The 24,999-nt window shown below is 47.4% G+C and overlaps 1 protein-coding gene across 5 annotated transcripts in view; it reads left to right on the forward strand.

The window, feature by feature from the left end:
• TK2 (thymidine kinase 2) overlaps window positions 1–18,707 on the forward strand; it is a 45,227-nt gene extending 26,520 nt beyond the window's left edge. Inside the window, exons 6-12 of one of the 5 annotated variants that reach the window (XM_036274822.1) lie at window positions 862–935; window positions 7,612–7,707; window positions 8,871–8,959; window positions 9,552–9,631; window positions 11,762–11,842; window positions 12,292–12,348; window positions 12,946–13,002. In XM_036274822.1, the coding sequence (XP_036130715.1) occupies window positions 862–935; window positions 7,612–7,707; window positions 8,871–8,959; window positions 9,552–9,631; window positions 11,762–11,842; window positions 12,292–12,306 (435 nt within the window). In that variant the 3' untranslated portion in view covers window positions 12,307–12,348; window positions 12,946–13,002. Of the gene's footprint in view, window positions 1–861; window positions 936–7,611; window positions 7,708–8,870; window positions 8,960–9,551; window positions 9,632–11,761; window positions 11,843–12,291; window positions 12,349–12,945; window positions 14,762–15,906; window positions 16,770–18,579 lie in introns of those variants that run through there. The other 4 variants (XM_036274821.1, XM_036274824.1, XM_036274820.1 and 1 more) reach the window with 4 other exon arrangements.
• Window positions 18,708–24,999: the final 6,292 nt, after the last annotated feature.

Consider the following 24,999-nt stretch of genomic DNA (forward strand, 5'->3'; position numbering starts at 1 on the left):
AGGGGCTGAGGATACTCAGCTCCTGGGACTTTGCTGCTGCTGGGAGAGGGGCTCCACTCCAAAGTGGACCTGCTGCAGTTGTTAGGGGCAGGTCTTGGCTGCGTGAGTCTTGCTGCTGTTTGGGCTGGGGCACCGCTCCTGATTAGCCTCTGCTGATACTGCTGGTGATGGGTCTCAGCTGTTGATTTGTGCTGCCTGGGAATGGATGTCCGCTCCAGGGCCTCTGCTGCTGGGAGTATGTCTCAGCTCCTGAGCCTCAGCTGCTGTTGGGGGTGGGGCTCCACTTCTACCCAGTCACTGCTGCTGTGGGGGAAGGTGCTGGGCTCCAATGAAGCTTCTGCTGTGGGGGATGATGCTTGGCTCCCAGCTGGTTGCAGCTACTATAGCAGGCACCTCAATAGCGCCACTACTGTGTGCTGGCCTGAGTTGACACAGTGGGCTCCACTGGTCCGACGGTGCAAGCCACTCTGGTGGACTCAGGTCACTTGGCCTATCCGCCTGCTCCCAGAGAAGACCTTACAAAATGGCGGGCCCCCACCCCCAGCTGCACAGGGAGAAGCACCCTGACAAGCTGCTTACCATAGTAGCCAGCTGCTCCCCATCCACAGCACAGGAACCCTATGCCCCGCATTTCTGCACTGCTCAAGGTTGATTGTCCACACCCACATCCACTCATACTCTCTCACACTCACTCACACTCTTATACACTCACCCTCGCTCTGGTTATGCCCGCCACCACTTTCCTCCTCCTTGATTCTTGTATTCAGTATAAACCATAGTTAGGGGGAACACAGGCATTCTTTAAGCCTTCCTGACCCCCTCTTTGATTGAGTTAGTGAATCACTTTTTGTTTTCTTTTAGATGTCACCTGTACGGTTGATGGAGCGGTCGATTCACAGTGCAAGATACATTTTTGTAGAAAACTTGTATAGAAGGTACCATCGTTTGCACAATTGATATTTTTATTAATTTGTTAAAAATGGAATTGGAACATCTTTATTCAAATGACAGATACTGAGTACCTGCTATGTTGTATCAGTTATCTATTGCCACAGTAATGCGATGTAACAAACCACCACAGAATCTCAGCGGCAGACAGCTCTCTGCACTGATTGCTCAGTCATGTAGGTTGGTCGGCCAGGTGGCTCTGCTGACCTTGGCTGGGTTCCATGAAATATCTTGGGGTTGGCTGCTCTAGGATGGCCCTGGGAAGGGTGATGGGGTGAGTCATCTCTCTCTCTTGCCTCTCTATCATCCTCCTTCTGGGACCAGCAAGCTAGCCTGGGCATTCACTCCTCATGGTGATGGCAGAAGGCAGCAGCACCCGTGGAAATGTATTATTGCTTTTTCAGGCCTTGGCTTCACATTTGTTAACATTCCATTGGCCAGAGTTGGTCACACAACTGACCCAATTTGAGAGGTGTCCCTTGTGGGTTACATGGCAAAGTGGGAGGATATAGGGAGGTGAAGATCTGGAGCGAATAGACAAATCAGTCTAGCACAGTGTACATGATATTTGTTGTGGTTTTCACTCAAAACTGTCTTTTGCCCTCATGGGAGTAGACTGTGTCATATTGACAATGTTGGAGGGGACTTCTGGTGGCCCACAGTGCTGAGGCCTCAAAGGCATGGGGCCCTCCATTCTTGTGGTCAGTTGACTGCTATTTTCTAGGGTCTTGGAGAAATGGGCTGCAGGCTGGGGTCTAAAGCTTTAGTTTCTTCTATGCCATTCTTTTCTTAGCAGCTGTGTGCCTTGTCCCCTTTTCCTTGCCAGCCCCCCATATTATTGCTTTTACCTCCTTTGAGCCTTGGGGTACTACTGTCACTCCCTTGCAGAGCTGGTCCTGATACCTGCCTTCTACTCTCTACTTACTTACTCCCCATTCCTTCTCATTTACAGCTGTCATCCTAAATGTCACCTCTCCTGACCCTCCCCAACCACATTGTCTAGATAGCTCAAGCCCCTTGTTATTCTTAATTATTACTGTCTTTTAGTTTTCTTTGTGGTATTTAAGAGAACCTCTAATTAGGTTGATCATATGAAATTTGTAATACTTGACTGATTTTGACCTGCAAAAGGGCAGTTTCATGTGGTTTAACTTAGTATGTGTCTATTTGTTTAATTGTCTACTACATTGCATGTCTCCCTTGCCCTACTGGCTCATAAACCCCCTGAGGACAGGGACCATGTCTGGTTTACTCACTTAGCTGGGACCCAGCACCAAGCTGGCACCTGGTTGATACTCATTAAGTATCATCTTGTTGGGTGATGAAACCTGTGGCTGTTCTTTAGACTCCAGCCCTACTTGCTCCCCAGGTTCTGGACCAAACTCTTTCACACCTTTTCTTTTATTTATTTATTTTTTTATAATTTATTTATTTTTTATTAATTAATTTTTGTTACAGATGTTTCTCCTTTTTCCTCCACTGATTCCCCCCTCCTCCTCCCTCCCTGCCCTGTCCCCAGTTTGTTGTCCATGTCTACTGTTCATGCATACATGCATATAAGTTCTGTGGTTTATCTCTCCCCCACCACCCCCTCTTCTGGGGATTGTCAGTCTGTACCCCAATTCCACGTCTCTGGGACTACCCCATTCCTCAGACTGTTATGTTCATTATATTCCACAGATAAGTGAGATCGTATGATACTTGTCTTTCTCTGTTTGGCTTGTTTCACTTAGGATGATATTTTCTAGGTCCCTCCATGTAGTCTCAAAGGATAAGAGATCTTTCTTTCTTACTGCTGCATAGTACTCCATTGTGTATATGTACCACAGCTTTTTTATCCATTCGTCTACTGATGGACACTTGGGCTGTTTCCAGATCTTAGCTATTGTAAAATAGTGCTGCTACAAACATGGGGGTACATATATTCTTTCTGATTGGTGTTTCAGGCTTCTTAGGGTATATTCCTAGAAGTGGGATCACTGGGTCAAATGGAAGTTCAATTTTTAACTTTCTGAGGTAGCACCATATTGTTTTCCATAGTGGCTGCACCAGTCTGCATTCCCACCAGCAGTGTAGTAGAGTCCCCTTTTCTCCACACCCTCACCAACACTTGTTGTTTGATGATTTGTTGATGGCGGCCATTCTGACAGGTGTGAGGTGATACCTCATTGTTTTAATTTGTATCTCTCTGATGATTAGTGATGATGAGCATTTCTTCATATGTCTCTTAGCCATTTGTATGTTCTGTTTGGAGAGGTGTCTATTTAGTTTTTTTGCCCATTTTTAAATTAGGTTCTTTGTCTTCCTTTTGTGGAGTTGTATGAGCACTCTCTATATATTGGAAATTAACCCCTTATCTGATATATCATTGGCAATTATGCTCTCCCATACAGTGGGTAGCCTTTCCGTTTTGATGATTGTATCTTTCGCTGTGCAGAAGCTTTTGAGTTTGATGTAGTCCCATGTCACCTTTTCTTTTAATGGAACCACAGAAAGGCTTCTCCCTTGGGTCCTGAGCTGCCACGGATCATGCGCTTGAGCCTGTGTGGCCCTAGGACAAGAGCCCCGTCCCCTCCACCCGGGCCTTAGACCCATGCTCCGGGATCAGGGACAGCCATCAGGGCAAGTCTTGACTAGCTTTGTTCTCTGACCTCAGAATTCTCTTGTGGGCTCTGCCCTTCCAACAGGTAGTTCCTGTTGACAGAGTCCCATCCTCCCCCAGCTGCCTGGGTTTCCAGTGAGGCTGAGCTGTTTGTCTACTGCTCTGTTTCCACGATGCTTGCTCTTCTCTGCTCCCTGCTCATCAGTGCCTCTGCTAGAGTGGGGACAGGCGGAAGAGAGAAGAGAGCAAAGGAGTCCTTTGGTGTTTGTTTACTGCTTGATGACATTGTGGCCCGAGGAGCAGACCCTGGACACAGTTGGGAGTCCTTTTTACCCTCATTGTAGCTGGGCTGTCTCTGTCCTCTAGTCCCAGTCAGTTTGGCAGCTCTTGGCTCTTTTTGAAGAGGATGATCTGTAATGACCAGAGGTCAAGGGGAGAGAGTGGGGCGTGGACCTGGGTTTCATCCTGGCTCTGGAGTTTACTATTTTTGTGAGCACAGCCATATCTCACTAAGAGCCCTTCTTGTCTCTGATTCCTATTGTCTGTCTCTGGAGGAGAGCCTTTGGAACAGTTGCCAGGTTTAGGGCCTGTGGTCCTTAGGCAGGTCCTTGATCTTCATGAAATTTTCCAGTTAAATCCCCCAACCACATAGGTTTCCTAATGCCTGGTGAATTTCCCCAGGAGCCCCCTTGTCTTTGCCTGTCCCTGGGACAGTTTTAGCTGATGTCCGTGGGCTTTGGTTACTCACACCCATAGTCCTCGCTTCTAATGATGGTCCTGTACTTTCTGATCTAAGTGGCTGTGGTCCAGGTCACTGGTCCAGTTCACATGGACCTTGCCCTTGGCCATTTTGTGGGTAATGTAGGAAAAGGCTGTAGCTTTTTATTTTTTGAGCTGTTTTCCTGCCCTGATAATTTCATACGCATTTATTCCTCCCCCTGGCCCTCCTAGAAAGCCTGGCATCGGTGATTAGATTTTCATGGACAAAGAACAATGGAAAAACTGCCCAGTGTCCTTGTTTCTGTTTCTGTTATCTAATGCTTTTAAGTTCTTACAATCCTCAGAAGGCAAGACCCAGTTCTGGTATCACTTGATGGAGCCAGAGGCTATTGGTTGGCATGTGGGCTCGGGTGCTCGAGTGGCTGCTGGGAGCACCATGCACCCTGGTGGGCCAGGCCACCTACCACTTTGGTTTCAGGAAGATGGGAGAAGGTTTTGTTCCTCTAACCCTTTTACTGCAATCTTCCAAGGGCAGAGAAAAGATCACATAGGCTGCTGACTCCCGACTTGTCCTCTCAGCCACTATGGCCCGAAGCAGGCTGCTAACTGGAAATTTCTTTGACGTCTCCTCTTCTATGTTAGAAAGTCATTGGATTTTGCATTCTAGTTCATAACATGCTCCTCTGTTTGTATCTATAACAAACATCATGCTTAGCATGTGGCTTGGAGTGTCCTCTCGTTTAGCCATTTACTCCAGAGTCCCTAAGTTTGGGAGGCAGAGAACCAAGGAGAGGGGCACTGAGAAGCACCTAATCAGTGCAGGTGAGCCACTTGTGAACTGGACCAGCTGGTTTGTATTCCCTGGAAATTGGGGCATTTATTCAAGTGGTTGAGAGGCAGAGCAGGGACCTGTGGACAGGAGCTACATTATTGTCTGATTCTTTACGTATCTTTTTCTCTTTGAACCCTCCAGACAGCCCTGAGGTAGGTACTATTGACCCTGTTTGTCAGATTGGGAATTGAGATGGGATTGGAAAGCCAGTGCTCTTTCTGTATTGGGCAGGAACTTGGCTGGGGGAGTTTCCTGCACCTGCTATGTGGGCAGTGGTAATGAGGGAGTGGGGAGAGACATCTAGATTTCTCTCATTAATAAGCTAGAGGCGTCAGGCCCATTGGAGCCCCCAAAGTGTTGGGTCAGGGGAGGTAGGCCTCTGCCTCTTTCTACCCAGGCCTCACTGTCGACATCTCCCACAGATCACTGTACCTTAGGTTAATATGCAGGTGCTGCTTCGAGGATCCAGGGTGGGACCCAAGAGCCTGTATGTTTAACTCTGGGCAGCCACCACTCTGCTGGTTGGGGATCACACTTGGAGGGACAGGGCCTCAGAAGAAGCCAGTGCCCTTCCCTTTCCCTCTGGAGTTTTGAAACTGTGGCTTCCTTGGGGCATCCCCTGAGCCTTTGGGGTCCTGAAAGCAAGAGCCCAGCCCTGCAGGTTGTCTTTGGACAGGTAGTGAAAGTGGTTCATGGGCAGGATTTCCTCAGTTTACTACACTGCCTGCTCTTCATTTCACATTTGTTGCCTCAGGTTTTGGTTGGGGGTGGGGGGCTTGTTGTGTTATCTTTGTTTCAAGGGTCTGTGACTTTACTCCTAGGCCAGGATTGGGACAGCCATAGACCAAAGGTTTTCTTTTTGGAGGCAAAGTAAAAAGTTTTTTTACTAAAGAATTGACAAGCAGGAGAAGACTAGACTAGGGTTTTTTTTCATGCTCACCCTCCTTCCAACTCTAGCTTCTCTTGATGCAGTGGGTCATCCGCAGAGAAGCATGATTGTGAATGTAGATGTTTTGAGAGGTTTCTGCTCCCCCAAATACAGGTTGCTATTATTTTGATCCTAGTCTAAATGTAGCTTAGAACAGGGTTTGGCTGGATCTTTTGCCTGTACCTAGAAGAGGATGTTTTGGTTCCTACCTGTGGGGAGTTCGACCGGGTCCTGGGAGCCACAGATGGCATATATGGGATGTCAGCTCCTGCCTAGGAGCTTGTGTAGGGACAGCCCTATCACAAGGCAGGCTTCTGGCCCTTTGGCATTCGGGTTCATCCTTTTCTCTTTCTCAGAAGCTCATGCAACCTTGGCTGGGAATCTGGCGGGGGGTGGTGGGGGGCAGTTGGAGGAAGAGAGTACAACAGGCCTGGCTCTGCTGTCTGCAGTTGTAGGCTCAGGTGCCCAGAAAAGCCCACTTGTTGGAATTCTGCCTCCCTCAAAGCATTTCTTGAAGGGTAGTCTTAGCTTGTGAGTCTCAAACAAATAAGCAGTTCTAGGGAGAGGCTGCCTCTTCCAGTCCCCGATCCCAGCCAGTTAGGGGTGGGCAGAATATAAGTGCACGTAGGCCACCAGGGGTCTGAGAGGGTTGTGTGACTTCCTGAAGAGGAAGATTCTGGTACATTCTCCTAAAGACAGGAACTTCTGAGTTGTGGGCACTGTGCTGGAATAAGAAGCTAATGGTGGCGAGGAAGATGCACAGCTGAAGCGGCCACATAGGCAACTGTATGCCCCCAGCTCCGTGGGCTAGATAATTGTATGCAAAGGTTTTGCAAGATTGCCTGCTTGGCGTGTTCTAAGTGCAGAAGTGAGGAAATTGACTGGGCCCAGCTGGGAAAATAGCACCCTGACTCACCTGGGGCTGCCGGTCTGGAATATTGATTAAGACCCTGAGTTTGGAACAATTAGCAGGTCCTCCTATTTCCCTGACTGGCCCTGGGGCTTGGATTCTTCCCCTGCTGTAGTCCAGATGGAGTCTCATGGCCTGAGTCATGACCCTGAGAGCTGTGGCTTTTCTTGAGCTGAGGCCATGAGACACTGGACATGATCCAGAACAGCTTCCTCAGTTGACAGACCAGGGAAGGCGAGTGATGCAATGAAGAACCCGTGGGTTTGGGGGCCACGGAGAGCCGGGCTTGAATCCCAGCTCAGACGAAGTTGGGCTTCTCTGAGCCTCAGTTTTCCTCATCTTTGAATTGGGACTAAAATTGACCTCACATAGTCTTGTGAAAACACAAGAAGAAAATAATGTACGTATATGAGATGGCTGGCATTGGAGTGTGAGATTTCTCTTCTAACTTGTGCTGTGTCAACTGGCAGTTCTCTGGGATTCAGGGTGAAGGTGGCAGCAAACTGTGCCAAACAAAAATATCCAGCATGACTTTTGTGGACCCAAGACCTCAATTTTGCCACCCTGCTATCAGGGGAAAGCTTCATGAAAGCCCCTGAGTTTGCTGTTGGTGAGTTGGGCCTTTTGATCTTCAGTAGAGAGGCACTGACCTCTGTGTGTTCTATGGAAAGGAAAGCAGTGGCCTGTGGGAATGCTGGACGTGCCACTGTTGAGGAAGACACAGGAGGAGCCAGGCAGAGTTCCCAGGAGGAAAACCGCAAAAATAGGTAAAATGGCACCCACTGCCTGATATCCCTCAGAATCATGGAAACCAGCCTTCTGTCTCTGTACGCAGCTGAGCTTGGGTGCCCCCTGCACACAGCTTGGGCGCATCCTCTCTCCGTGTAGTCGATCTCACTAAACCCAGTTCTGAGTGGCTCCAGGATGAGTGGAACATGTTAAAGGGGGGAATTCCTTTCCTGGGCCTTTGAGGGTCACCCAGCTGTTGACGAGTTTGTTTCTTCCAGCCGCTGCCATTCCCTGTCTTTCCTGTTTATTTCCCCTCTGGGCAGAGCAAACCCACTGTAGTAGGTAAATGCCAGGTCTCTCTTCACTCTTGGCTCTTTCATCCTTCCCCCTTTCTTTTTTCCTTCCTTTCTTTTTCAGTTTACACTTTACATATGTAGCAGTCTGCTCCTGCTCACCTCCCCCACTCTTGATATGAGAACTAATATGTTGTTAAATTTTGGAAAATACAAAAAAGTATAAAGAAAAAAATGAAAGTCTCCCATAGTCTACAGGTCAGAGAGGAGCACTGTTAACATTTTGGTGTTTTTCTTTTCAGTCTTTTTACAAAATGTGTGGACTTAATACTCCTGAAAATGTGGTTAGGTCATATTATATGCATAGTTTTTTATCCTGTTGTTTTCATCAAATTATGAGCATTTGATTATGTGCATTTGCATATCATTAAATATTATTTTACATCATCTTTCAGTTACTGCATGGCTTTCTGTTATATAGATGTACTAAGGTTTAGTTTTTGTTATTTTAAACAGTGCTACATGGACATTCATGATTATTTTCACAAAATAAATTTCTAAGAGGTGAAATTGGTTTGCCGTGCTACCTCCTAACCTGAGCGCTGTCCCTGTTCTCAGGGGACAGGTTTCAGAGCCCCTTTCTCTGCTTGGAGTTCAAATCCCAAATGGGTTCTCACATTGGGCAGTGCCATGACACTTGCTGCATCACACCACAACCCATCACCAGGCAGCAAAAGGTCGGGTGTTTAAGGTCTTTGTCATCACCACATGTCCATTGTCATGTGGATCACACTATGGTGCCCTTGGCAATTCCCTTTGAACAAAAGCCATGCCCAGTTACTTTTGGGGAATGGCACATCCCAGAAACTTCCTGTGGGTACACAGAGCCCTTATACCTCTCATTGCAGCCGGAAGATGCCCGAAGTGGATTATGTGGTTCTGTCAGAATGGTTTGACTGGATCGTGAAGAACACTGATGTGTCCATGGATTTGATAGGTGAGATGGCCCGTCCTGGCCTCCCTCCCCTGGGTCCGGTGAGGATGAGCTTGTTCAGGTAGCCAACCAGCAGGGGTGTTGGGTGGGGCTCTTACCATTGGTGATTCTTTCCCCATATTATTTCAGCCTTTTCCCCAAGAGCAGACAGAATGTGGGGGCTCCTGATCCCTCCTGGAGAAGCACTTGGCCTTTGTTTCTCAGTCTGTTCTTCCTGGGTCTATTGTGATCTGGTTGGTTTTTCCAGTTTGTAAGGGAGGGTGGAGATGACAAAACATTAACTGACACCCACTGAGTGCTGGGCCCTGTGTTAAGCTCTGTCTGGAGCCTTATTCAGCCTCACAATGACCTCGTGAGGTTTGTGACATGGAAAGGGAACAAAAGTCAGATGAGGGTCAAGGTGCCTGGCAGGTCACACAAGCTGGTCAGTTGTCTAGCTGTGAGCTGACCCTGGTCTGTGTCTCCTGCTCAGAGATGCTGGCAGATGTTTCCTCTCCATGCCTCGCTTACGTGCCCTCCTTCCCCATCTCCTTGGCTTTCACTTCCAAGCCACAAACAGTCATTAGAACCATGTATCTTTTTTTTTAAATCTCAGTTTATCTCCGAACCACTCCTGAGACCTGTTATCAGAGGTTAAAGATGAGATGCAGAGAAGAGGAGAAGGTCATTCCATTGGTAAGAGTCCCTATATCCTGGTTAGAGATGAACTGGAAGCCACCATCATCTCAGCCTGTGAGATCATTGTGCTGTTGTCACACAGAGAGAAACAGGAACTGAGCGTATCAGAGGGTGAACTCTGACTTTCTCTGTGGCTGGAAACCCTGAGTCATGTCCAGATTTGCTTCACTTCCCGTGTCCCAGACTCAGCAGCTGGCACCCTCCCCCTGTCCCTGCCCAGGCATCACCAGGGCTTGTCTAGTCCATCTCTTGAAGATAGCTTGCCTCCATGCCCTCTGAATCCATTCTAGAATGTGCCCTCTTGCTTGCTGCTGCTCGGAGGTGACACTCACTGGTGTTTGCTTACTGCTTCACCCTTCTGGGTCTGGTTCAAGGCCACATTGACTCCAGTCGGAATTGTTGTAACAGGCTTGAACTGCTCTCCTTGCCTTGGTCCCTCACTCCCCACATCTGCCTTCAAAATCCAGACTGCAGACTGCTGCTTGGGTGATGTTTCTAATACAGAACATCACACATGTAGTTTTTTAGCCCCAAACCCTTCAGTGCCTCAACATGGTCTAGGCCAAAGTCCCCATTTTGTAGCGTGCCATATGAGATCCTGTATAATGGCTTAATCTTCCTCCACTCTCTGACTTTTATATTCTGGCCATAAGGAACTAGTTGTGGCTGTACGCACTCATTCACACACATACTCACTCACCATGGAGTTGCACAAATGTGCTTTTGCATAGTGGTTTCTTTTGCCTTCCAAGTTCAGTTCAGATGTCACTTACTATAGGAATCCTTCCCTGACCTTCTCTCCATTTTGCTGCCCCAGCCCCTGGGCTTATTATGATCATAGCCCTTGAGATCACCATATTGGAACTGTTTGTTTACGTTTGTTCCTCATCCCTCAGGAAATTGTTAACTTTTAAAATTAGATCTTATTCCCTCTGTATTCCCATCAGGTGTCCCAGGGCCTTGACCTAGGAGTTTCTCAGTTAATAGTAGAGTGGATGCCCCATGTGAGAAGCTACCCCTGAAATACACAGATAGAGGCTGGGCAGTGGCTAATGGGATGTCACGGTGATCTGAGCTCAAGATGGGCTGGACTGAGGGCCCTGAGGCCTATCCAGATCCTGAGGCTTGTCCAGCCTTGTTTGCCTGGGCACCAGCAAGGTAGATTCCAAGTATGAAGGCCCAGGCCTTGCTCTGGGCAGCTCCTTTGAATCCAGAGAAAGGGGTGATTAAAGAAAGGGCACAGTAGAGCAGGGATGGACCATGCTGTGATAGAGCAGAGCTGATCTTTGTGCTGACCCAAATGTTCTAAAGAAATGCCAAGTCTGTAGTCCCCCCAAGCCACTATCCAAGCCATTGCCTTAACAGTTTTGACAAGGCCTAGAGGTCAAATCTATCTTGTTGCTAAGGGAGAATCAGTGGTGGGTGAAAAAGCAGCAGCAAGCTTCTGGGCTGGGAGTAAACTGCCGCTTGAGGAGGAGGTGTTGGTAGGTGGCCAAGAGCACATTGGCCTGCATGTGGAAGAGTGTGTGCCATCCAGTCCTTCCTGGTGTAGAGGCACGGATGACTTAGGGGCATATCTGGGCCTTTTCATCAGTGGGCTCCACCTCATTGTGCTTTCTGAAGTTGGTCTTTATGGTAGAGAGGATCCACAGGTTACAAGTTGTCTGGTGGGGTCAAAGCAGTAGGAGTGGGGCTTCTAGACCAGTGAGGATCACATCCCTCTTGGTGGGAAGGAAAGGTTCAGGCTGCCCAAGGCTGGGATTCCTGGCCATGGTGTGGCTATGGATCCCCCTCCCCCAAGGAACTGGTGGCCCTGCTGCTAAAAAAAAAAAAGACAGTAAACAAGAGAAGCTGGGCAGGAGTGTGTAGAGTAAGCCCCAGCAGAATGCACCCGAGGGCTGGGCTGGGCTGGGCTGGGCTGACCGTTATGATGCTTGGGCTCATTGTCAGAGTGAACAGCTGCATTTATCACTGTCTACCTGAGCCAGGTTGGTTGTTGTGGGCTTCTTTGTCCAAGCCACTACCCCACTGTCATTGACATTCACCCTACCTGCCCGAGACTCTGGGTAGGAGAGGTGTGCTTGCCCTCTTCTGTGATTAACAGCCTGTTTGTGTGTTTCCCGGCAGGAATATCTGGATGCTATTCACCACCTCTATGAGGAATGGCTCATCAAAGGGGGCCCTTTCCCTATAGTGGCCCCTGTTCTGGTAAGTTCTCCTGACAGGGCAGGAGACTTTTCTAGAAGGGAGAGTGATCTGGGGAATGTTAGCCATTCTTCAGTCTGGGGAAGGACTGAGTCCTTGAGAGCTCAAGAATGTAGAAGCAGCAAACAGGGAGGGTGGAAGTATCTCTTGCTTTCTCATAGTCCCCATTCTGATCTGAGTCTCAGAGTGACTTGGACAGACACGAGAGAAGGTGATTTTTAGTGACATTACACCAATGACCACAGTAGTATCTCACTTATCCAGCATCATCAACAAAGGAATGTTCTAGATAGATGGCTGAAGCCTGTTGAGCTGGGTTTTTGTTTTAACCATTTGGGATGAGGTCTTTCTGATGCAACAATCCCTTTTCTAGTGAATGGCAGGCTCAGAACCTCATTGCCCCTATTCTTGGTGACTCGGGGCCTCTGAAGGAATATCATTTTCTGTTCTAGGCTGTTACACAGTGATGCCTTAGGAGGTGCTGAAGTGTGTAGGACTGTTTGCCACAGGTTACTAATATTTTTGAGTTCCTGTTTTTGCTCTTTAAGGTAACCCTTCTTTCTCCTGCCAACAGTCACCATTTCTAACTCTACAGATGTGTGTGCCCTGTTCATGATTCCTTGCTTCTCTGTCCCCTTATTTTTTGATTTACTGCTGCTAAATCTCTTCAGGCAGGCAGATGAATACCTAAGACTGTTAGCAATGTGTCTTCAGTGTGGGTCTGAGGGAGGGTCGTGCACAGACTGTTTGGACTGCTCAAACACTTCTACTCATGGCTCTTCCAGGCAGTGAGGTTGCTGGAAAGTGAGATATTACTATAGTGGATTTTTAAAGAAGTACAGTATAATTTTTCCCTCATTATAGCAGGTTAGATGATATAAAATGATGAGACAAAAATCATGTATGAGCTTTCTGCAGGGACAACTGTAGTGGGTTCTTAAGTGAAAATATAGTCGACAAGGTAGATTGATCTAGAACTGGGCACTGTTTGGCTTTAACCTTCCTCCCTGCCTCCTCCTGCCTGCGCCCAACTCTCTCTCTTCATCTTGTAGGGAGGATGATGTTAAAGTCAACTGCAGGCCTGTGACCATGTGTTTAATTTCCAGGTGATAGAGGCTGACCACGACATGCAGAAAATGTTAGAACTCCTTGAACAAAACCGGGACCGAATATTAACTCCAGGGAATCAGAAACATGGTCCATAGGACAGGAGAGATCATGCCAGAAAAATGCTTGCTGCTGCCAAGTTAACTATTAGGAATGATGTGGAAAATCTCCTCTTGGGAGGGCTTTCTATCTGGCCAGATTTGCTTTCCTAATTGTCTTTCTTCTTGCCAGTGTCTTTATCCTGGGTTTCTGGCCCTAGAGGGTAAATGGCAAATGGGACCAATGAGTTTGTCATGCCCTTTAATGTTCACAGCTTTGCATTTCCCCTGGTGCCTCTTGTGGTGGTTGCCCATTGCTGGGCCCCTCTAAATTAAGCCCTCAGAAAGGGCCAGCTGACATCATGCTGGATTCATAGTCTTTAACCCTTCAGACCACACAGGAGGGTGAGGTAGTGGTCTTACATATCAGAGTCGGAAATAGAAGCTCAGAGAGGCTAAGGGACTCCCCAAGGTCACACAGCCAGGTAACTGGCATCATTCAGACTTTTGGCTGTTCAAAAATGTTGTCTTACCCCAGGCTGCCTTGTCCTGAGAGCCCTGTCTTCCCTGGCCGGAGACCTTCACATCTGTGTCGGGAGAGCCAGCAGTGTGTGGAGCAAATGTCATCATTTCCTCATGATTTTAGCAGTGCTCAAGACATTCGGCATTTCTAAGCTTTCACAAAATTGTGCTGTGTTTGGCTTGAGACCAGCATTTAGAGGTGTCTCAGCATGGGGCACTGTGGCATTTACCACCTTGTCACCTGAGTATCTGGGCTTCTGTCCTTAGGAGAATTATGTGTTGGCTCCTGAATGGTGCTTGGCCTCCTGGTGATGAAGGTCCTGCTTGAGCTTCCACTAGTTCCATATCAGAGAAATGGCTTTTGGCACCTGGCTAGTTTGCATAATGCTGATCAGGGGCAAGGAGCCACCAGCATGGCTTCTGAGGCTCCCTTACTCCATAGTGACCTTGTGTATGGAGGTTTGCCCTTAGAATTCTTGAGAGTTTGTGCCCGGGAGAGAGATGCAAGCGGCCTTAAGTCTTTATGAAGTGTTTTTTGATCCAAGGGGACACCTTCAACCATAAGTATGAAACCATCTTTATTGGTTCAGAAAATATCTTAGATTTGCTCAGCTGTAACAATGCATTGAAGGCACAGCTGTCTCTTGAGTCAAGCAGGAAGCGAGAGAAAGGAATAACATTGTCTTTGGGGCAGTCTGAATGAAAAAGTCAGGGCTTGTAAGCAAAGGCTCTTGGAGCACTAGTGGAGGTGAGTAGAGAGCTTCAAGAACAGTGGTTGCAAGCACGGGGCAGGGGCAGTTGTGAATTTTGGGGAAACAGGCCTGGGCACTTCCTGAGAAGCGGTTGGTGTAAATGAAAGTTGGAAGGTCACACCCTCTGTGAGTGTGGCACCTGTGTATGCAGTTCTCTAATGCTAAATAGGTGACAGGTGCTCCTGGTGGTCTAGTCCCAGAGGGAGTGCTAAGAGGGCAAGCACTGTGGCTCCTGGCCCTTCTGGTCTGGACAGATCCTTGGGCTGTGTGGGCAGGATGAGGGGCAGCAGCTCAATGGGGATGTATTTCAGTGGAAATGATTGAGTAGAAACCTGGAGGAGGCAGGAACCTCTGCTACCAGGACCCTTGGCATGCAGGGGCCGTCTTTAGGAATTTGTAAATGATTGGTCTACTGTTTTCCCCACAGCTCAATTTGAGCATCTGCTTTGGGGAAATGTAAAAAAAAAAAAAAAAAAAAAAAAATCTTGTTCTGTAGTAGCCAATAAATCCTTCACCTAAAAGCTGATGTTAACTTTGGAGTGCTTCCTATGCCAGCAATTTTAGCTCCCTGCAGCATCCTAGTTCCAATAAGTTAATGTTTTTTTATTCATTCATTTATTATTTATTTATTTATTTATTTATTTAGGTTAATTCTCACCCTCACCTGAGGATTTTTTTGCATTGATTTTTAGAGAGAGTGGAAGGCAGCAAGTTGGAGGAGGAGGGAGAGAGAGAGAGAAACACTGATGTGAGAGACAGACACATCAGTTAGTTGCCTCCTACACCCACTTCGTCTGGGCTAGGGATAGAACCTGCAACCTAGATACATACTCTTGACTGGGAATCGAACCTGAGACCCTTTTCTGTGTGGTGCAGAGGCCAGTGCTCTAACCCCTGAGCTATACCAGCCAGGCAATGTGTTTTTCTTTTTTAAGCACTGTTTTTCCTAACCTGGGATGTGTGGGTCCAGAAGAGCTGGCTGTGCTCTTACCTAGCACCATGGAGAGGATGCTCTGGGTATTCACAGTGGCCAGGCCTGGTTGCAGAAATCTTCCAGCCTAAAGATGTCACATGAAAATGCTAGAGCTCAGCTTGCACAAGGGTTGCTTTCTCTGTGTGGCAGGCGGGCAGATGGTGGCAGATGTTGAGGAGCAGTTATTAACACAACTTTGAGCCAGAGCAGGAAGCAAGCAGACACGGGGCCTAGTTCTTAGAGCAGAGGGAGGCATTCCCCAGGGACTCAAAGGAATGGCTAGTGTTCCTTGGAGAACACATTGGGCAGCACTATTTTTGGGGACCTGTAGCTGCTGATGACTCCCAGTTTTTGTTCCCTTTGGGATTCTCCAGCGCGTGGTTTTCCAATTTCGGAGCATCAGAGCCCCCTGGAGGGTGTGATAGAACACAGGTTCCCAGCCTACCTCCAGTGTTTCTGATTCACTGGGATGGGCCTGAGAATTTGTTTTCTAACAACTTTCCAGGTGGTGATGAGGCTGTTGGTGCAGGGACCACTCTTTGAGAACCAGCTATCTAGATTTATGTTTTTTAGAATCGCACATCCAGGAGTTCAAAGAAACCTTGTTACATTGTTGAACCTCTTGTGAGTATTGATCATCTTCTCTGACAAATGGGTGCACTGTTCACTTCTCAGGGCTGAGGATAACTGACCTGGCATATGGAAGGGGCCTGGACCATGGCCTGGTATGCAACAGATGTCCCATAAATGTCAGTTCAGCTGATGGCCTCAGCACAACTGGACCATGATGCAGTTAGTGGCTTGGTGATGCCGGTAACCACAGTAACGAGCATTTCCCACCATAGCGGCATGGGTACACACTCTCATCAGTTAACCCGAGGACCATTGTGACTGACCTGTTTAGTAGGGACAGGTCACAGGCCTGGCTGAGGCTGACCGTCAGGACTGTACCTCTGCAAAGTGCCTCATGGTCATTCTAGAATAACAGAGCATGGGACAAGCAGTTGGCTTTTGTTTTAAAAAATATCCCCATTTCTCATGGGGCTCCAGATCTGCACCTGCTGTTCTTTGGTGTGAGAGGGAGGGATGGAAGGGACACAGTTGCCTCTCACGCTGTGGGAACTGACACATCTTGTACCAGGAAAGCCCTGGAGCTCCTTATACACTAAGCTGATGATTTTCTAGTCTGTTGTCTCATTTCTTGGCAGATCTTCTCCATGGGCCCAGGTGACTTCCCACTCGCCTGTTTCCTAATGTGCAGTTCAGATTTATCTGTAGCCAGGGATGGGTAGATCTTGGCAGCTCCAGGCTTATTTTTCGAAATGCCCAGAAATAATGAGCAGTGACTGGTTGCTAAGTTTTAAATGAACCTTACCTTTTGGGATCCACTTAGTTTTGTAGGTGGTCTTGGAATTTGGAATCAGAACATGGACTATGATCCCACTTTCCCTGGTTATTGACTGCAGGACCTTGGGCAAGTCACCTCACTTCTATTGTCCTGTTTCTTCTTCCCATGGACACTGCGATTCAGTTTTTCCTCTCACAGCGGGGGGTGGCGGGGTGGGGGGTGCTGCACAGACTGGGAAAGGGTGAGTTAAATGGGTGATAAACAAACATAGCAGGTCTGGAGCAGTGCCTGGCTACTTTCTGCTCCTTTGAAATCCTTCCACCTCTCTCTACTTGGCTGGAGAGGTGGCCAGACTTTCTTGAACTGTCTCTCCAGGAACGGGCAAAGTTCCTGGAGGGGTGGCCATTGGTGGGCTGCTCCAAGCCAGGGGGTGGAGATTCTGCATTTTCGTTTTTAGAACATGCTTCTCCATCAAGGCTATGGGGGAAATATTATATCAGCATCCTCCCAGCCATTTGCTCACTCTGGAGTTCCCAGGCAGTCTGTAAGCAGGCCTCTGTTGTTTCCCTGCCTTCTGACAGCCCTTATGCATCAGCCCTGTGCCAGGCTCTGTGCTGTGTGCCAGGCCCACACTGGTGAACAGGAGACATGGATTATCCACTCCTGAAACATTAGCTCACTAAAGGTGTTCCACCACCCTGAAATATCTTCAAAAAAGCCTACACTGACGCAGGAGGGCACCAGCAGCCTCACTTCAACACGGTCATCCACTTCAAAGAATCAATGATAAAACCGACACAAACAATAAGATTTCAGTGAAGTAGCAGGATACAGAATTAACTTATACAACCAATCAACAGAGGTTATAATGGTAGTGAAAATCCCATGTATAATGTTAACAAAGAAGATTAAATACTTTGGTATAAAATTAGCAAGAAATGTGCAAAACTATACAAGAAAAATGTTAGACACTCTGTGAGACTTGAACATCCCATTCTTGGATAGCAGGACTCAGCATTATAAAGGTGTCAGTTTCCCTAAGTGAAGCAATTCCAATAGAAATTTCAGAGGCTATTTTAGTTACATTTGATGAAAGTTCACATAGAAAAACAAACCTACAGGAATAACCAGGAAATCACTGAGAAAGAAAAATGATAATGGAAGACTAGCCTTACCATACATTAAAGCATACTATAAAACCTCTGTAATTAAAGCAGTGTGGTCCTGGTGCACAAGGAGACAAGTACACCATTGGAATAGAACAGAGAGCCCGGAAACAGACCTGAGTACATGTGGAAACAGTTTGATGAAGTTGTCATCTCAAATCATTGGGTTGAATATGTACTTTTTAATAAATAGTATTGAGATGACTGGTAGCTCTTGAAAAAAGATCAAATAGATCCACATCTATTTTAGATCCAGATCCATATCTCACATTATACCTAAGAATCCCTGGTTAGGGATCTAAATGTAAAAATTGAAACCATACAAGTACTTGAAGAAAGCATGGATGAATTATTTTTTAAAATTTTGAGGTAGAGAAAGGTTTCTACCTATGATTCAAAATCCAGGGGCAATAAAAGATGAATAAATTTGACTAAATAACAAATTTAAAATTTGTATGACAAACACCATAAACAAAAACAAAAGACAGTTAACAAACTTGAAGAATAATCACACATGTCACAGACAAAGGACTAATAGCTTCATTTATTAAAAAAATGAAGGACAACAAAAAATCCAATAGAAAAATGAGAAAAAGATGTGAACAATTTACAAAAAGTTATAAAAATGGCCCTTAACCATATGCAAAATACTCAGATTCACTCAGAGAATACTATGCAAATACTATGATTTGAATATTTGTGTCTCCCCCTACTCCAAATTCATATGTTGGAAACCTAATGTACAAGGTATTGGTTTTAGGAGGTGGACCTTTGGGAGGTGATTAGGTCATGAGAGTGGAGCCCTTGTGAGTGGGATTAGTGTTCTTTTAAAAGAGACCCCACAGAGCCTCTTCCACCATGTGAGGACACAGCAAGAGGTCAGCAGACTGCAACCCAGAAGAGGGTCTTCACCAGAACCCGGCTGTGCTGGCACCGCAATCTGGGGCTTCCAGCCTCCAGGACTGTGAGAAATAAATTTCTGTTGTTTATAAGCTACCCAGTGTGTGGTATTTTGTTCTAGCAGCTCAGACAGACTAAGACTGCAAATTAAAACTGAGATACCTTTTCTTACCTACAGTTGTCCCTCGCCACTTCGCGCTTCGACTTTCGCGGCTTCACTTATCGCAGTTTTTTCAAATATATTCATTAAAAAGTTGATCGAGACAGTGGAAATGATACAGCATGCGCTCAATTGTCTGAGTCGATTATACACCCCTGTATTACAATTAAAATTACTGTACGTATGGACTGTGAATCCTTCAACTCCAGGTGCAACCACTAGATCACTCCTTGTGTGTGGGCAATAACTTTTTTTCCAAAAAATTGAGTGTGGTGAGACCAAACCAATCAGAGCATGCTGTTCACTGATTGGCAATCCTATTCTCTTTTTATCCTGGCCACTGATTGGCTCAGCCTCATGCAAGTTCGTTTCTCTCACACATGCTTCTACATCGCTACACATCAGAGGCATCTTTGCTCTTGTGTTTGCAATTTCTGAGAATTTTTATCTAGGCCCCATGATGGCTCCTAAACGTGATATCTGTAACATCTAATATGTCTTATTTTCTCTTATTTTGTCTAATATATTGGGTAATACGAGTGTAATGGTGACTAAAGGGTGTTATTTCATGTCTAGAGGGCTCTAATAATGTTAAAAAACATATTTAGAAGGTTTTCTATGCTCTAACTGCAAAAATATTTGATTTATAAATAAAGAATCCTACTTTGCAGAAATTCATTTATCGCAGTAGAGTTTGGAACTGATTAACTGCGATAAATGAGGGCTGACTGTATAGCCTGGCAAAACCACCACCACCACCACCACCACCACCACCACCACCATCATCATCATCAACAACAACAACAATAACAAATTCACCTAAAAAACCCAATGATCAAAAAACCCACGTTCTGTTACTGAGAAGCTGTGAGGAAACAAACACTCTAATAAATTGCTGGGGGCGGAGAGGGATTTTTGCACATTTGTACTCTTCTGGAGAGAAATTTGATAACATCTAACACTTGCACTTGCACCATGATCCAGCAATCCCACTTCCAGGATCTAATACATATATACAGTCTACAATATGAAAGTATATATGCACAAGGTTATTTATTGTAGCATTTTTTTGTAAATGCAAAATATTGGAAACAACCTAAAGTCCCATATGTACAAGAGCAGTTAAATGAACTACAGTACATCCACACAATGGAGTAGTATGCAGCTGTAAAAAAGAGTGAGGATGATCTCTCTGAACAGGTATGATATGATTTCCAGGACACACTATTAAATGAGAAAAGCAATATCCAAATGAGTATTTATAGTATGCTTCCCTTTATATAAGAAAGAAGAGACAAGAAAATACACAGATGCAAAGGAATGCTGGAAGGATAACCCAGAAACTAAAGAGAATGATGGGGAAAGGCTGGAAAGAAGGGAAGAATGGGCTACAGAGCTGAGAAGGGAATGACACTTCTGTGAATATATCTTTTGTATTGCTCCGACTTTTAGAACCATAGTAACGGTTTCACATTACCCTCTCCCCTGAAACAATAAAGATCAACTAGGGTGTAGGGGGAGCAGGAAATGGAATACAGACACAGATGAACCTAACAGTATCACAAGTGAACACCAACCACACTGGGTGGGAAAGAAAATAACAATACTATGGTTATGTAAGATAATTAGTTTCAAGGAAAGCAGGGGAAGGAATAAAAAGGAATTATTTGTACTATTTTGCAATTTTTCTCTAAGAATAAAATTAATTAAAATAACTCGAGAAGAAAAGCAGAACACTACACTATAAGTATTAGAATTCCACATTTTTAATATATGTACATGTAGAAGAAAAAGGCTGAATGGAATTGCGCCAACAACATCATACCACTGGGTATCTCCAAATGGTGGAAATTATGATTTTTGCTTTTGTTGTCATATTCATCTGTATTTTCTGAGTTTTCTGCTTGTTTGATGGTTTTATTTGCTGGATCCTTGGAAACAGTGGTGAACAAGACAACGTGTCTCGTGGAGCTTATATATTAGTGGGGGAAATGGAAAATAAATGCATTTAAAATAGTTTGGTGCAGAAAATTTAAGCTGATGTGATGGAGAGATTGGTGGTCAGGGAGTCTCTCCAGGAAGGTGACATTTAAGGTCAGATGTGAGTAACAAGAAAGAGAAGATGGGGCTGAGGTGTGGAGTGGGGAGGGAGCAGAGGGAGCAGTCTGCTGAAACTGTAAGATTGGGGTGGGCTGAGCTCGTTTGAGAACTTGGAAGAAGCCAGTGTGGCTTGGCTGCAGTGGACTGGGGGAAAGGGGCATGGATGAAGTCAGAAGGATAGTGAAGGGCTGAGCCTGGTATGACCTTGGGAGCCCCTGGAGGGAACTGAGCACATCAGAGTCATGATGAAACAGGTTTTAACAGGCAGCTGGGTAGGGCTGACTGCAGGGGGGATGGGGTGGGGGTGAGGGGAGCTAGGAGGGGTCTGGCCTCTTCCAGGGATCTGAGTGAGAGACCATGGTAGCTCAGATAAGTGACTCAGGCCACTGGAAGGAGAGTGGTTTGCATGAGGGATGTGAGAGAGAAATCAAGGATAATTTCTACATTGGCCTTTAGCTTTCGAGTAGATGGTGGAGTCAGTTACTTAGATGGGAACACGGGGGAAGCAGGCTTTGTGGTGAGAGCAAAATTTTGTTTTGGTTTGAGATGAATGTACTTATTATGTTAATGATCAGAAAAGAATGAATAAAGGTTAAGTGGTTAAAGAAAAATAATTAACCTGCCTTTCCTGCCCTTGGAATCCTGGGTCCAAGTTGCCCTCCCAGGCTCCTTTGCTGCTCCTTTGCTGCCCGTCAGACAAGGACTAGGTGCTGTGGTTGCCATGGTTCCAGGGCCAGTCTCTCCTCCTGCCTCATCCCCTCTCCTGAGGTGCCTGATCCCTGCTGCCTCCAGCCCAGCCTGTTTCTGACGTTCTCCTATCCCAGGACCCCATACAGCTCGTCAGCCTGGAGTGTCAACTGATGGGTGCTGTGCTGAGTGAATGGGATGGGTGGGAGGGTAGATGAATGGACGGACGGACGGATGGATGGATGGATGGATGGACAAGTGGACAGAAGCATGACTGACCAGTGCGCCTCTCTCCCTGAAGTGCAGACTACTTCCTGATTTGTCTTGAGGAGCCTGTGTAGGGGCTGGCTCAGTGGATAGCTATCTGACTGGGAGGGAGAGAGGACCAGTGCTCCTTAAATCCTTCCCACTTGTGGTCCCCTTGATCTTAGGGGCTGAAAGCAGTAGAGTCATATACTCAACTCTGGGAAGAGCAAGGCAGGCACCAATATTTATTAAGCACCTGCTGCATGCTTGAAGAGGCTTTTACCTTAATAACCTTGACTGCTCACCCCTGCCCCAGGAGACAGCAGCTATCCTCCCTATTTCACAGATGGGAAGCTGAGGGTCTGACTTTGGGTGAGAATCACCTGCCATTCCACAGAGAGAGGGTCTTGCTGTTTTTGTTGGGGCTCCAATGAGGAATGCATAAGGGTGCATATGTGCACCCGGATGCACCCACTTGTGTGCAAATGTACATGCATATGTGCACAGGTGGGGGTGAGAGATGGCTGGTGGAGGGAGGGCCTCCTCTCTAGGCCCAGTCTTGGCATCTGCAGCCCAGGTAGTGGATGCCTCACTCCTGGATGGAGAGCAGGCATGCAAGCTGACCCCAAGCTCCCAAGTGTGGTTTTGTTCTCTGTAAACCAGAAGTCAGCTGAGAGAAAAGGGAGGCTGACAGTGCACCCTAAAGAGATACTGGGTGTATTACATGTCTACACACCTTTCTTTTAATCTGCCTTAAAGGAAGCAGAGGGAAACTGCCACTCAGAGATGCAGGATGACTTAGCCAGGGTCACACACTGAACTAGGATATGAAGGGGACAGGACCCTCTGAGGCCTGCACTGAGTGGTGCTATGCATACCTTACCTTATTAACTCTTCTCAGCCTCCTGTAAGGTAGATCTAATCACACTCACTTTGCAGAGGAAAAGAGGCTGAGAGGGGAAGAGTGGGTGGCTCAAAGTCACACATTTGGTGGCAGGGCTGCAGCTTGAGACCAGTGGGGTTTAACAGATTGACCCCTCTGCCTTACAAGCTGTGGGTTTTACTGCTGTCCCCCAGGTTGTGACCCCAGATCTGCCACCTCTCTAAGTGATCTCCTTCCTGGAGGAAGAGCAGTCTGCTTAGGTCACAGTCATGTCTGCCTCTGTACCATCCAAGAGTGACATCCTCAGCTGTGACCTGGGAGGTGTCCTCAGGTAGAAACTGGCACCTCCAGCCCCACTAGGGGGATGTGGCGAGTGCTGGGGGCCCTCATACATGAGAGGGGGCCTGGGTCAACCTGCAAAGCCCCCAACGTGTCTGGGTGGTCACCCTGAGCTGTCTCTGGCCCCATGAGAAGCACTGGTTGTTCATTCTCTTCAACTGCAAGGCCTGGGAAGCCCCTGGGATGGCCTGCTAAAGCTGGGGATCCGAGGACATGGGAGGGGAGCTCACAGAGCTTGTCTGTCTCAGCGGAGATGCTTGGAGGAGCAGTGTCTGTGCCAGGGGTGGCCAGCTCTGGCTGTGCTTCTGGCTTGGGGTCCAAGGACTTACTGGACAATTGGGGACCTGGTGTTAGGCAGAGCTGTGGGGGATGATGACCCCTCTGTTCTCAGGAGCTGCACTGGGGACCAGGGGCTACTTGCCGCTAATACTTGAGGGGAAAAATACCTCCCCTGAATGGAGGTCAGGGCTGGACCCTGGAGTCGCTTTCCCTTTAGGCTGCTCAGGGGAAGATCCTTGGGAAATGGGGGTGTCTGCTGCAGGACAAGGTCACTGAAGCAGGTTAGGAACACCTCACTATCCAAGCATGTGCTGGTATGGTGCTGTGGATCCAAGGTCACCATGGGGCCAGTGAGGGGATGTTGGGGGGTTGTTGACACCTCAGGCAGGCTCAGGGCCACAAGCAGAGTTCTCTCATGGTTGGGGCCCTGGGCCAGGGACCTCTCAGACTCCACCCTGCTGAGGTGCCTGGGCTTGGCTGGGCCTCCTGGAGGCAGCTGTGGGTCTGCACCAGCCCTCTCTCTGAGCTGTGCATGCAGTGGGCCAGGCCAGTTTCACTCTGCCTGGCCCGAGCACCTGCCTGCCCAAGGTTTTGAGAACAGCTTCACATGCGACTCTTACCAGGAAGATCTCAAACACCATCTGCTTGGTGACCTCCTCATTGATGGCCTGGACCAGGGAAGACTTGGCCTTGGAGGTGGCCATGTACCCCAGCCTGCCCAGAATGGCCTGTGGTGTGTGTTCAGAAATCACAGACTGCACCCAATAGGCAAAGTCCCCACTGTATGTCTGGAACAAACAGGGATGTGTGTTAGAGGTGGGACATGTCTCGGCAGAGGGTTACTGGAGGCTCCTGAGAAGCAGGTGGACTAAGGAATTTGGCCAAATGGAAACTTGGCCCACAATCATGTCACCAAGTTCCATTTTACAGAAGGGCACACTGAGGCACAGAGACAGGACTTGTAACTCAAGTCATGCAGCAAGAGAAGGACTAAACTAGGATGAGGCCCTGGTATCCCGGCTCCCAACTCAGCAGTCCTGGCATGGAGCCAGAAGAGATTAAACCTTTCCAGAGGCTTTCCACAGCCGAACTCCTTCCCTTGTTCAGCATGAGCTCCTTGGTTCCTTCTCTTCAGAGAGGTGGTGTACCTAGTGGTCAGGAGCTGCATTGCCTGAGTTTGAGTCCTGTCTGTGCTGCTTATTAGCTGGTGACCATAGGTGAGTTGCACTAACCTCCTTAGCCCTCAGTTTCTCCAACTGTAAAATGGGACCAAAGTCAGTTGGCATAATGGACACACTATTCCCCCCCCAAAGCAGAGCCCTAGCCCCTGCCCGAGATCCCCTTGCTCAGGTGCATGGTGGTGCCTACCTTCAGGGACCTGATTTCCTTTCTCCAGGGAAACAGAAGTAGGTTGACAGAGATTAACTTCAGGAATTCTAGTGCCCACACCAGTTCATGGCAGACATGTTGGGTAGGGCTGGATGCCTCCTAGGAGTTAGGAGTCCTCAGAGTATGGGCCACATCCTCAAGCAGATAGAGCTGAAGAGAGGCCCCTGTGCCCAAGAAGCACGGGGCTGTGCAGGCCAGGGCTGCTTGCCTGCAGACCCTGAGCCGACCCTCACCTGCCCCCTCCTGGTATTAGCTGATGAGGGCACCAAGG

Source organism: Molossus molossus, unplaced genomic scaffold (genome assembly GCF_014108415.1).
Source record: "Molossus molossus isolate mMolMol1 unplaced genomic scaffold, mMolMol1.p scaffold_m16_p_21, whole genome shotgun sequence".
NCBI lineage: Eukaryota > Metazoa > Chordata > Mammalia > Chiroptera > Molossidae > Molossus > Molossus molossus.